The sequence below is a fragment of the Hypanus sabinus genome, chromosome 4 (assembly GCF_030144855.1).
Source record: "Hypanus sabinus isolate sHypSab1 chromosome 4, sHypSab1.hap1, whole genome shotgun sequence".
In the NCBI taxonomy this organism is placed as follows: Eukaryota; Metazoa; Chordata; class Chondrichthyes; order Myliobatiformes; family Dasyatidae; genus Hypanus; species Hypanus sabinus.
In genome coordinates, this window is record NC_082709.1 from 87,105,629 (window position 1) to 87,120,039 (window position 14,411).

The following is a 14,411-nucleotide window of genomic DNA, read 5'->3' on the forward strand; positions in this document are numbered from 1 at the left end:
GCTGTTAATTTTTATTTTTTATTTAGAGATGCAGCATGACAACAGACATTTTCTTCAGCCTAATGAGCCCAGACCATTCACATGAACAATTAACTTACTAGCCCATGCAACTTTGGACTGTGAGAGGAAACCGGAGCACCTGGATGAAACCCATGTGGTCATGGGGAGAACATACAAACTCCTCACAGACAGTGACGGGAATGAAACCCAGGTTGCCGGTGCTGTAATAGCGTTACACTAACTGCCATGCTGCCTGCATGTTTCCTGGTTCTCACGTTCATCCCCAAAACCCATGATCACAGGTGCTTACACCCTTCCTGCAACCAGTTTAAAAGCAAGTAATTCTTAACCCAGTTGGACAATATCTGTCAAGTTTTACAATACCCAACTCTTCTTTCCCAACTCTCAATTTTTATTATAACTTACCAAAGCAGTGAAAATTCTTATTTTTTGTGTCTCACCCATCCCCTGCTGTATCAGAGATTATTTTTACTCTGTAGGTTCCAAGACAACCCAAAAGGTCAGAAAATCCAAATGTCCTTTACATCACCAACTCTAAATCTTGCATCCTTCATCCAAACCCATCTGTCTGAACAGCCCCATCTCCCAAAAATTCCTCTGTAGTTAATGTGCAAAGGTAATGAAAAAGACAAAAGACTCGTGCGCTTTTTTTTCCCTGTTATGTTTTAGTTTCAGTAGAGTCAATCTCGAATACTTGGAATCTTGGAGGCCTTGGAAAACCTTTTTTTCCCTTAACTTTTCTGGAGAATGGGAACCGGGAGCAAGCCCTTGTTTTCCTCAACTTCTGTACGTTCCTGTGCTGGTTCTGAGAGTGGACAAAGGTTGTGGAAAGGAAAGAACTTCGGGCACAGGTGTTTCAAAACTGTGCGCACACCACCAGGGAGCTGCGGTACGCGGGTCAGTTCCTGTGGCTGACGAATGCCTTCACCTTCTGGCCATGAGTGGAAGCCAGGGAAACCTGCCACCAGTCCCCGCTCTGTTGATGTCCCTGAAATCAGAGAGGCAAGTCATTTGTTTTGTCTAATATTGTATCGAATCAATGCAAGATGGTGCCAGCAGCCAACAAGATTAACGGTGATGTCCTGCAAACAGTTCACAAAACAGCTTTCTCTTCTCTTTCTTATTTTAAATATACTTAAAATCTGTGCACGGGTGGAACCTGCAATTTTAATAAGGTGTTTTTGGCCCAACCTTTTGAGGTCTCCAATGGAATTCAGAGTGGTTGAGAATGGAGCATGCGGCCTAATGGTGGAGTGTGATCGGCTCTGTTGCTTGCCATCAAAGCATCAAGTAATATTGAAATTAACGAGGAAGAGAGAGGAAATGAGCAGGTGCTCGGTGCCGTCTACCTGTGCTTGACTGGTCTCCCTCTCCCTCTCACTTACCTCTGCTGGAGGAAAGTGCAGGAGCCTTGGGTCTCGGGCAGGGTTTGATTGGCGTGGTTTGTGGATTGGATTGAACTCATTTTTAGAGGACTCTGCAGTTCTTGTTATCTGTGTCTCTGGTTTCTGGTTACACCTTTTATTTATTGCTTTAACTCTGACTCTGCGGCCTGCAGTCGATGAATGACACAGTGCAAAACTGAACTGAACTGAGCACCCCTGGTCTGTTCCATGGTGGCTTGCTGTTTAATATTCGGTGTGTTATTTACTCGTTTTTTGAGATTCTTTCTTGTTTGTTGGCTTTATTGATTTTGATTCTGTCAGTTCATTTCTCTTTTCACCTCCAAAGCTTCACAACGTTCTCTTTGTTCCTCATTGTGGATACAGCCCAGTCCATCATTGGCCTCCGTTAGACTCGATAGACCATGGATTTGCACCTTGGAAAGTTTCCAGGGCGCCAGCCTGGGCAGGTTTTTTTTTAAAAGCTGCAAGTCTCCCCTCTCCACACCACCGATCTTGTCCAAGGGAAGGGCATCAGGACCCATACAGTTTGGCACCAGTGTCGTCACAGAGCAATGTGTGGCTAATTGTCTTTCAGCCAAGGCTCGAACTAGCGACCTTCGGATCACTAGACGAACACCTTAACCACTTGGCCACACGCCAGCATGGGTATAACCCTCACTACCACTGTGCTCATCTCTCACTGCTGCCATCAGGAAGAAGGTACATGAGCCTCGGGACCAACACCACCAGGTTCAGGAATAATTATTACCCCTCAATCATCAGGCTCTTGAACCAGAGGGGGTAACTTCACTCAACTTCACTCACCCCAACACTGAACTGTTCCTGTGCTCTATACATTCACGTTCAAGGATGCTGCATTTCAAATTCTCCATATTTATTGCTGATTTATTTATTATTATTATTTTGACTATTATTTTCTTTTTGTATTGCTCAATTTGTTTTCAATGTCTTTTGCACATTGTGTTTGTCCGTCTTGTGTGGAATCAATCATTGATTCTATTGTGCTTCTTTGTATCTACTGTGAAAGCCTGCAAGAAAATAAATATCAGGTACACATGCCTGCCCGCCCTGCTGAGTTCCTCCAGCATTTTGTGTGTGTTGCTTGGATTTCCAGCATCTGCAGATTTTCTCTTGTTTGTGGAATGAATCTCAGGGTTGTATATGGTGACATATAGATACTTTGACAATGAACTTTGGTTGCTTTGAAAACCTTTAGGTCACGTATTTCCTGCTTTTCCCATCAGCTGCTTCCACTGTCTCCCCACAACACCCCCACCGGGGAGATGCTAAATCCCTGAGTCATCGTGAGGGAAAGGCCTCAGCTGGAGCCACCAGGCCGAGGATTAAATTTTAACTTGCAAAACATAGCTTCCATCACTGGAGTGACTCAGCGACAGGTCATTCATCTGGGGGCAGATAAGGATCAGGTCGGTCCATGTTGACTGTGGGCTGTTTCCACTGAGACATTAGCAGGCAGAGGAGCTCAAAGCCTTTGAAAGTGGCCTAGGGTGGTGAGCAACCTTTGGTACATGTCTCGGAGGGTTGCAAACCAGTCAGGTAGCTGATGTACCCCTGAATTTGGCTCACTAATGCTTCAGAGACACATCAACAAGCACTGTATAAAACATACAGACAATATTTCATTAGAAGATGGAGGATATCTTGCCACCAAAATCTCTAGCAAATAGAGATATATCTCTACACGATATGAAATATATACAGGTATCATTCTAACTGGCTGCATACTGTCTCGAATGAAGGGGCCACTGCACAGGATTGCAAACCGCTACAAAAAGTCGTAAACACAGTCAGCTCCATCGTGGGCGCTAGCCTCCTCAGCATCAAGAACATCTTCAAAAGACCATGCCTCAAAAAAGGCACCCCCATCATTTAGTACTCTCATCACCCAGGACGTGCTCTCTTCTCCTTACTCCCATCAAGGAGGAGGTACGGGAGCCTGAAGACACACACTCAACATTTTAGGACAATTTCTTCCCCTCTGCCATCAGATTTCTGAATGGACAATAAACCCATGAACATTACCTCGTTATCTTTGTTCTCTTTTGCACTACTTATTTAATCAAAATTTTTAATACAGGTTCAGTACCGCTTATCTGAAATGCCTGGAGCTGGAAGCATTTTGGATTTTTTCCGATTTTGGAATATATAATGAAATACCTTGGGATTGCCAACATTTCTGACTCTAAATTTACCAGTAAGCAGTCTTTGTCTTCCACATGTTTATCACACAAATGGACTGATACAGCCGTTCATCGTGTTAGATTTTCACCAGCAATGATCTTGGCAAACTCATCAATGAACTTCTCTGCGGATTCAGGATTAGCAGGTGCTTTATCACCACAAATCATTAACAATTTAATGCCGCGCCTTTTCTTAAATTTCTGGATCCAGTCTGCTGAATATTCACAATTGCTTTCAATTTTCAGTTCATCATGATAGATCTTTGCTTGTTTCTTGATCAGCATACCATTAAGCAGCAAACATTCACTCAGACACTGACAAATCCACTCTTTCAATACACGATCAAGCCCTTTTTCCGCTTGATGCAATATTTTTCATCAATTTCTGTTCATTTTATATGTGAGATCACATCTCAGAACTGTCTGTGGTGCGCAGTAACTTGTATATCGCCATGAAACCTTCGCTGACACGTGACATCATGTCAGCACTTAAAAAAACTTTGGATTTTGGAATTTCGGATAAAGAGTACTCCACATGTATATATTTCTTCTTGTAATTTATAGTTTTTTTCATGTATGGCACTGTAATTCTGCTACAAAACAACAAACTTCCTGAAATGTCAGTAATATTAAACCTGATTCTGACTTTGGTTCGCACCATGCTGGTTAACTAACCAGCGGACTGCTATGTTGAGCACTTACACACCATCCGCCACAAGCGGGGCTTCCCAATGGCCAAACATTTTAATTCACATTCCCATCCTGGTTCCCATTCCGATGTGCCAATCCACGGCCTCCTCTTGTGCCAACATGAGGTTACCGTCAGGCTGGACGAGCAACACCTTATATTGCGTCTGATGGCATGAATATCGGATCATGAAATCCTTGCATTGCCCATTTCAAGTTGTTCTTGTGAAGGTGGTGGAAGGTCTTTAGAGCCATAGAACCATAGAACATTACAGCACAGAAACAGGCCTTTTGGCCCTTCTTGGCTGTGCTGAACCATTTTTCTGCCTAGTCCCACTGACATGCACCTGGCCCATATCCCTCCATACACCTCTCATCCATGTACCTGTCCAAGTTTTTCTTAAATGTTAAAAGTGAGCCCGCATTTACCACTTCATCTGGCAGCTCATTCCACACTCCCACCACTCTCTGTGTGAAGAAGCCCCCCCCCAATGTTCCCTTTTAACTTTTCCCCCTTCACCCTTAACCCATGTCCTCTAGTTTTTTTCTCCCCTAGCCTCAGTGGAAAAAGTCTGCTTGCATTCACTCTATCTATACCCATCATAATTTTATATACCTCTATCAAGTCTACCCTCATTCTTCTACACTCCAAGGAATAAAGTCCTAACCTATTCAACCTTTCTCTGTAACTCAGTTTCTCAAGTCCCGGCAAACCTTCTCTGCACTCTATCAACCTTATTAATATCCTTCCTGTAACTCAGTGGCCAAAACTGCACGCAATACTCCGAATTCGGCCTCACCAATGCCTTATACAACCTCACCATAACATTCCAACTCTTATACTCAATACTTTGATTTATAAGGGCCAATGTACCAAAAGCTCTCTTCACTACCCTTGAAGTCCTTTATTCTTGGAACATGAGAGAATAAGGGGTAAACTCATAGGCATTTATAAAATCATAACTACAGGAGATTCTGCAGATGCTGGAAATTCTGAGCAACACACACAACATGCTGGAGGAACTCTTTGCAGTTTGCTTATCCCTCAAATTGGTCCACTGATGATTCCATAGTCTCTGCCCTCCACTCCGTCCCGTCCCACCTGGAAAATGGTGCCTCATACACCAGAATGCTGTTTATCAACTTCAGCTCAGGGTTTAATACTATCTTCCCTCAGAAGCTGGTGGGTAAACCTTCATTAGGTCTCAACATCCCTCTCTGTAACTGGATCTTGACAGAGAGACCACAGAGTCAGTCTGTGTTGGCAGCAACATCTCTAGCCCCATCACACTGAGCTAGGGCCGTGTGTTTAGCCCACTGCTGATGCATGGCTGTACTGCCAGATCCAGCTCAGATCGAATCAAACTCACTGATGAAACAGCGGAGGCTAGCCTCATCAACGGTGATGACAAGACAGCATACAGAGAGGAGGTAGAGTGACTTGTGGGATGGTGTGACACAACAACAAGATGGACAAGACTAAAGGGATGAATATGGACTTTAGGAAGGTCCAGGCTGACCACTCCTCACTGGCTCCTCCATGGAGAGAGTCAGGAGCACCAAGTTTCTGGGAGCATACATTATTGACAATTCCATCTGGTCCCTCAAGACCACCTCTTTAATTAAAAAAGAACAGCAGTGTCTTCACGTCCCGAGGAGAATGAAGCAGGTAGGCCTCCTTTCCACCTGCACACCATTCTAACCAATTTTTACAGGAGCTTCATTGAGAGCGCCCTGACCTGCTGCATCACCATTTGTACAGGAATTGTAAAGCATCTGACTGCAAGGCCCTGCAAATAGTTGTGAGAACTCCTGAGAGGATTCTCTCTTCTACCCACCTAAGATAATTATCAGACGTGATCCATACACAGGGCCTTTGTCAATGACCTTCCTACCTACCCTACAATCTCTTTGACTTTCTACCATCCAGCAGGAGATGCCATAGTGTTAGGAGAAGGACTGTTAGGATGGGAAACGGCTCCTTCCCCAGGCAGTGAAACTACTGAACTCCCTGCCACCACCCAAATTTCACCACGCATGAAGCCCCAGTTATACTGTTTACTTTTTAACTTGTGTTGTAAGTGCACCTCATGCTAAAGGTCAATCTTCTGGAATGTATTTCATTAGTTGTTAATATATTTGTGGTAAGAGTACCTTATGTGAGTTATATGTACTGTGCTGTGCACCTTGGTTTCATTTGGTGGTATGCATGTAGATATACAGTTGAATGATGATAAAATTGAACTTGAACTTAAAAAGTTGGTACAACATTATGGTTTAAAGGGCTTGTACTGTGCTGTAATGTTCTATTTTCTAACTGTTCTCTCTTTATAGCTCAAAAGCTCCATCCATGGCAATATCCTGGAAAATTTCCTGCACCCTCTCCATTGCAGTCATATCCTTCCTGTAGTCTGGCAAACAGAACTGCACACATTGCACCAAGAATGGCCAAAACAATATTTTTATGAAGTCACACCAAACTGTTTCAAGGAAGAATAAGCAAATTTTCTCACTACTGTGAATAGAGGGATGGAAAGTATCGATAGATAACCAAAGCCTGAGTCAGAATGGTTCCTGAAGGACAGTGAAGAGGTCCCGGGAGGGAATTCCAGAGCTTAGGCAACCAAATGCACAGCTGCCAGTAATGGAGTGATAAGAAATGGATGATGTACAAGAGGTTGGAAAGAATGGAGCAGAGAAATCTTGTGGGGCTGGAAGATGCTTCACTGAAAAGAAGTGGATGCATTTGAAAACAAGGATTGATGTCAATGTTCGATATAGGTCAGAAAGGAGTGGTGGGTGATTGTTGTTGGTACATCTTGCAAATATACGGTATGCCTACCTCTGTTGAGAAGGCAGACAGGAGTGGCAGTGACTGAACACAAAGGAAAGAAGAGTTAAATTGAAGTAAGGCTTGGGTGACCTTCATAGGCCTTGTGTAGTCATCCCTGTGCAAACTTCTTCAAAGAACCTTTATCATATTTCTGTGAGTGCACTGATTAAATTCGCTTCATTGTGTGTTTTGTTGGTGGAAGGGAATAGGGGGCTGGTGTAGAAGGGTAGGGTGATATCCTGTGGAATCAATAAGCCCTCAATATATCTCAGGTTACTGATATAACAGGCAAGCAGGTAATAGAGGTGCTTAATTTGTGCGTCCAGAATCTATCAGAGCTCCTATTTCAGAGCCAGAATCACCACCATATTGTACATTGATCTGGTTCAGATCGAACCCCACAAACCCTTCCCCACCGTCTGTCCTTTCTCAGATAGAAGGGCTCCATTTGTTAGGGGTTCACATCCAGAGACCCCTCAAAGTTGTTGCACAAGTTGATAGAGTGGTTAAGAAGGTGTACAGAGTGTTGGCCTTTATTAATCAGGAATTGAGTTCGATAACTGTGAAATTCTGTTAATACCCTGGTTAGACCACACTTGGAGTATTGTGTGCATACCCCAGTGCTTTTTAATAGATACTAATGAACCTGCCTCAACCACTTCCTTTGGCGGCTATTTCCATACAATCATCATTCTCTGCATGAAAAGTTGCCCCTCAGATCACATTTAAATCTCTCCACTCTCTCTTCAAACTCTGGCCCCATAATCTGTGACTCCCAAAATATGCAGAAAAGACAGCAACAATCCACCTGTTCTTTGCCTCAAAAATTTTACAGTTTTATACAGAACTAACGCTAGGTCTTTCTTCAAAGAATAAAGACCTAGTGTGGCCAACATTTCCAATAACACAGGTTGTCTAGATCTTTCAACAACTTTGTAATTCTATTCAGCTTCATCATGTCTTCCAATGTAAGGTGACCAAAACACTGCACTCAAAGGATGGCCTCAACAATGATTTGGATAACTGCAATATAATGTCCCAGCTCCAATAATATCTGTGTCAGTGTGGCACACTACGTCACTAATATCTGTGTCAGTGTCACACCCTACATCACTAATATCTGTGTCAGTGTGGCACCCTACATCACTAATATCTGTGTCAGTGTGGCACCCTACGTCACTAATATCTGTGTCAGTGTCACACCCTACATCACTAATATCTGTGTCAGTGTGGCACCCTACGTCACTAATATCTGTGTCAGTGTGGCACCCTACGTCACTAATATCTGTGTCAGTGTCACACCCTACGTCACTAATATCTGTGTCAGTGTGGCACCCTACATCACTAATATCTGTGTCAGTGTGGCACCCTACGTCACTAATATCTGTGTCAGTGTGGCACCCTACATCACTAATATCTGTGTCAGTGTGGCACCCTACGTCACTAATATCTGTGTCAGTGTGGCACCCTACATCACTAATATCTGTGTCAGTGTGGCACCCTACGTCACTAATATCTGTGTCAGTGTGGCACCCTGCGTCACTAATATCTGTGTCAGTGTGGCACCCTACGTCACTAATATCTGTGTCTGTGTGGCACCCTACGTCACTAATATCTGTGCCAGTGTCACACCCTACGTCACTAATATCTGTGTCTGTGTCACACCCTACGTCACTAATATCTGTGTCAGTGTGGCACCCTATGTCACTAATAACAGTGCCAGTGTCACACCCTAAGTCACTAATATCTGTGTCAGTGTCACACCCTATGTCATTAATAACTGTGCCAGTGTCACACCCTACGTCACTAATATCTGTGTCAGTGTCACACCCTACGTCACTAATATCTGTGTCAGTGTGGCACCCTATGTCACTAATAACAGTGCCAGTGTCACACCCTAAGTCACTAATATCTGTGTCAGTGTCACACCCTATGTCATTAATAACTGTGCCAGTGTCACACCCTACGTCACTAATATCTGTGTCAGTGTCCCACCCTATGTCACTAATAACTGTGCCAGTGTCACACCCTACGTCACTTATATCTGTGTCAGTGTCACACCCTACGTCACTAATATCTGTGCCCTCCATTTACTTAAGCTCCATGTCGCCATCCAGGAGTCTCTTAAAAGACCCTATCGTTTCCACCTCCACCACCGTTGTCAGCAGCCCATTCCATGCACTCATCACTCTCTGGTAAAAAACTTACCCCTGGCATTTCCTCTGTACCTACTTCCAAGCACCTTCAAAACTGTGCACTCTCATGCTAGCTATTTCAACCCTGGGAAAGAGCCTCTGACAATCCACAAAATCAATGACTCTCATTATCTTGTACACCTCTATCAGGTTACCTCTCATCCTCCATCGCTCCAAGGAGAAAAAGCCGAGTTCACTCAACCTATTTTCATAAGGCATGCTTCCCAATCCAGACAACATCCTTATAAATCTCCTCTGCACCCTTTCTATGGTTTCTATAGCTGTCCTGTAGTGAGGCGACCAGAACTGAGCACAGTACTCCAAGTGGGGTCTGACCAGGGCCCAACATTAACTCTCGGCTCCTAAGCTCCATCCCACAATTGATGAAGGCCAATTGATGTATGCCTTCTTAACCACGTAGTCAACTTTCATAGCAGTTTGATTGTCCTATGGACTCGGATCCCAAGATCCCTCTTATCCTCCACACTACCAAGAGTCTTGCCATTAATGCTATATTCTGTCATAATATTTGACCTACCAAAATGAACCACTTCACACTTATCTGGGTTGAACTCCATCTGCCACCTCTCAACCCAGTTTTGCATCCTATCAATGTCCTGCTGTAACCTCTGACAGCCCTCCACACTATCCACAACACCTCCAACCTTTGTGTCAACTTACTAACCCATCTTTCCACTTCCTCATCTAGGTCATGTATAAAAATCATGAAGAATAAGGGTCCCAGAACAGATCCCTGGGTCACACCACTGGTCACCGGCCTCCATGCAGAATATGACCCGTCTACAACCACTCTTTGCCTTCTGTGGGCAAGCCAGTTCTGGATCCACAAAGCAATGTCCCCTTGGATCCCATGCCCCATTACTTTCTCAATAAGCCTTGCATGGGGTACCTTATCAAATGCCTTGCTGAAATCTATGTACACTACATCTATGGCTGTACCTTTATCAATAGGTTTAATCACATCTTCAAAAAATTCAATCAGGCTTGTAAAGCACGACCTGCTTTGACAAAGCCATGCTGACTATTCCTAATCATGTTATACCTTTCCAAATGTTCATAAATCCTGCCTCTCAGGTTCTTCTCCATCAATTTCCCAACCACGGAAGTAAGCCTCACTGGTCTGTAATTTCCTGGGCTATCCCTACTCCCTTTCTTGAATAAGGGAACAACATCTGCAACCCTCCAATCCTCCGGACATGTTTCTATATACTTTCCTCCAATCATTCCCTGGAGTGCATGAAAATGAGGGAAGATCTTATAAAGGTATACAGAATTATGGGGGTATAGATAGGATGCACGCAGGAATTTACACCTCAGCTTAAATGAGACAACAACTAGAGTTCATTGCTTTTGGGTAAAAGGTGAAATATTTACGGGGAATCTGAGAGGGAGCTTCACTCAGTGGGTAGTGCGAGTGTGGAACGATCTGCCAGTAAAAGTGGTGGATGTGGGTTCAATTACAAACTTTAAGAGAAATTTGGATAAGTACATGGATGGGAGGGGTATGGAGGGCTATATTCTGGGTGCAGGTAGATGCTATTAGCTGGAAAATACAGGCTGGCATGGACTAGATGGGTTGAAAGGCCTGTTTCTGTGCTGTGGTGCTCCTCTGACAATAAAATTGAATTTGACTTCAATTTTAGGCAGAGAGGTCTGATTCTGTACTATAGCAGTCTGTAACTGGAAAGCATCTACAAGATGAAATGTCTTAGGAAGGGGGTATCCGTCATCAGGAACCCCACCACCCAGGCTGTGGCTGCTTCTCCTTGTTGCCTTCAGGCAAGAGGTACTGGACCCTGAAGATTCACAAAAGCTTCTTCCCCACTGCCATGGAGTCATGGATCACTACAGTGCAGAAACAGACCCTTTGGCCTGTTTAGTCTGTGCCAATTTGTAACTCTGCATAGTTCCATCGACCTGCATCTGGACCACAGCCCTTCACACCCCTCCCTCCCAAACAGTTGAAATCAAACCCACATCCATGGCTTTCGCACTCCCACCACCCTCTGAGTGAAGCGTTCTCCCTCACATCCCCCTTAAACATTTTATCTTTCACCATTAACTCATGTCCTCTGGCTGTAGTCTCACCCAACCACAGTGGAGGAAAGCTTCTTATATTTTACGATACCTATACCCCCCATAAGCAATCAGATTCTTGAACTGTGCTGAAAACCCAAACACTACCTTGGAATATATTTCCCTCAACTTGCAAAATGTCACGCAAGTTATGTATAATTTGTGTTAATTTAAGTTGTTTTAATTTACTGCATATTTATCATAAGACGTAGGAGCAGAATTAGGCTATTCTATCGACTCCACCATTCCATCATGGCTGATTTATTATCCCTCGCAACCCTATCCTCCAGCTTTCCCTCTGTAACATTTGATGCCCTGACTAATAAAAACCTATCAACCTCCATTTAGAATACAATCACTGACATGGCCTCCACATGTGCCTGTGGCAATGAATTCCAGAGATTCACCACTCCCTGTCTAAAGAAATTCCTCTTCATCTCTGTTCTAAAGAACCACGGTACCCCGTCCTCCCTTTAGAATACTTCTTTGGGATGTATCTATCGTTGGCCTTACAAATTGTTTCCAGAAACTCCAGTCACTGCAGTTCTGCCATCATCCCTGCTAGTGTCCCCTTCCAATCAACTTTGGCCAGCTCCTCTCTCATGTTTCCATAGGTCCCTTTACTCCACTGTAATACTGATACATCTGAGTTTAGCTTCTCATAGAGCAGAGTGACAGTATCTGTTTCCCAGGGTTGAAATGTATAACACCAGAGGGCATGCATTTAAAGTGAGAGGAGATCATTTCAAAGGACATGTGAGAGGGAAGTTTTTTACACCAAAACTTATGGTAGGTGTCTGGAATGCATGGCCTGTGATGGTGGTAGAAGCAGAAACATCAAAGACTTTTAAGAGATGTTTAGAGAGGCACATGGATGTGAGGAAACAGAAGGTGATGGGCATTGTGTATGTGGAAGAGGTTAATTTAGTTGATCATGTGATTACTGATTTAATTGGATTGGCACAAAATTGTGGGCCAAAGGACCTGTTCCTGTTCTATGTTCTATGGTCTCCCTCTTAAGTTTGTAATGTACTGCAAAAAGCTAAGTTAAATAGTGGTTTATGACTCCTTGACAGGCAATGGCCAAGAATCTTTCTCGCTTTGCCTCCTGTTTAACGTTAACCATCCTCCCGCTCTCCCTATATCTGCCCACCCTGCCCCCATTTCTCTTTCTTGTTCCCACACAGGTCTACCTGGCTGACTGTGGTCAGTCATCTGTCAGCTGCACAAGTATCCTTCACATGCAATTAGGGATGTTAATTTTTATTGCCCTGTACAAACACGAGGTTGTTAGCAATCATAAAGGATTGTTCTGGTTCACGGGCACTGACTTTTATGAGCAAGGTGCCCTGTGCAGGGGGAAAGAGCGGACATCTGGCTACCTGGTCGCGGACGGCCACACAAATTCCCAGCCGAGTGGAAACTTTGCTCCTTTTACGATCGCTCAGGGCTTTGGGGTTTACGCAGAAGCAATAAAAACCAGGAGTCCTAATTGCGTTGGGAGGATGCAGCGTCGGAGCTGAGAAGTTCAGAGCAAGAGCCCGTGAACTCTGCGGGACCTCCAAGCGCTGTTTTGGTTGCAGCTCAGTGCAGAACCTGTCTGGGCGGGGTGTGGGGAGGAGGAGCGGGCGGGAAGGGAGGGAGTTTAACTCGTTTCATCAATCATTAATCCGTTACACATACAACCAGCTGGCTGCTATCACCCTCTTGATATCACATGGGTGCGGTCGCAGCCTTAGCTTTGGAAGCACCTTTACCACCTGGCAGTGTTGGGGTTACTTGTGCTTGGCTGGCTATACTCTTGTCTCAGTGTAGGTCACAGGTTCAATCGTTAGCCCAGTCTGAGGCCCTCTGGAGCGGCAGCTGCTTGGTTCATAGAGTCAAACAGCATAGACGCAGGCCTTTCAGCCCAATCTCCAAATTAGATCATAGACCATGAGACATAGGAGCAGAATTAGGCTATTTGGCCCATCAGGTCTGCTCTGCCATCCCATCATGGCTGATTTATTATCCCTGTTAATGCCATTCTACTGTCTTCTCCCTATAATCTTTGACGCCCTGACTAATCACGAACCTCAGATACACCCAGTGACTTGGCCTCCACAGCTCCGTAGGAGGAAAGGGCTGGATTGATCTTAGAGTAGATTAAAAGGCTGGCATATCTGACCAATATCTTTGTTCCTCTCTAGGCACAGGCACGTTTTCGGAGGACTGGTGAGTAGCTAATATTGTTCCATTATTTAGGAAGGGAACTAGGGAAGCTATAGACCTGCGAGTTCCATGTTAGTGACAGGGAAGCTACAGGAGAGAATTCTCAGGGATGGGATTTATGAACAATTGGAAAACCCTGGTCTAGTTAGGAAGAGACTGCATGGCTTTGTGCGGAGCAAATCATGTCTTACTAACATGATAGAGTTATTTGATGAGTTGACGAGGATGATTTAGTTGCAATTGTGATCGCAGCAGATATGAAGATTGGTGGTGGTGTGGATAGCATAGATAACTGACAAAGAATACAGTAGGATGTCAATCTATTGCAGATATGGGCAGAGAAATGGCAGATGGAGTTTAACCCAGCCAAATGTGAAGAGCTACACTTCCACTCCAATAACGGTCACTCCTACAATGGTCACTCTTACAGTAGACACTCCTATGATGGTCACTCCTACGATGGTCACTCCTGCAATAGACACTCCTACAATGGTCACTCCTACAATAGCCACTCTGCCTACACCTTGCTTCTTTCTATTGGCCTTTGTTGAGTGTCTAATAGATCACTATGATTGTAGCCTGCCAAAAAATCCTGAAAGACTCTTTTTAAGTCTCACGCTGCCTCAGCCAAACATGTGAGAACTATGTTTCAGGTACGGGTTAATGGGAGTAAGAAAAATTACAGTTTGGTACAGACTAGATGGGTAACGAGACTGTTGCTGTGCTGGAGTGTGCTATGACTCTATGACTAGGCCCCGGT

General features: G+C 44.3%; 1 protein-coding gene across 2 annotated transcripts in view; it reads right to left on the bottom strand.

Moving 5' to 3' along the window:
- slc23a3 (solute carrier family 23 member 3) overlaps positions 1-14,411 on the bottom strand; it is a 35,950-nt gene continuing 21,539 nt past the window's right edge. For both annotated transcript variants that reach the window (XM_059967620.1, XM_059967619.1), the window contains one exon: positions 1-1,009. In XM_059967620.1, coding sequence (XP_059823603.1) covers positions 753-1,009 — 257 coding nt within the window. In that variant the 3' untranslated portion in view covers positions 1-752. The remainder of the gene's footprint in view (positions 1,010-14,411) is intronic.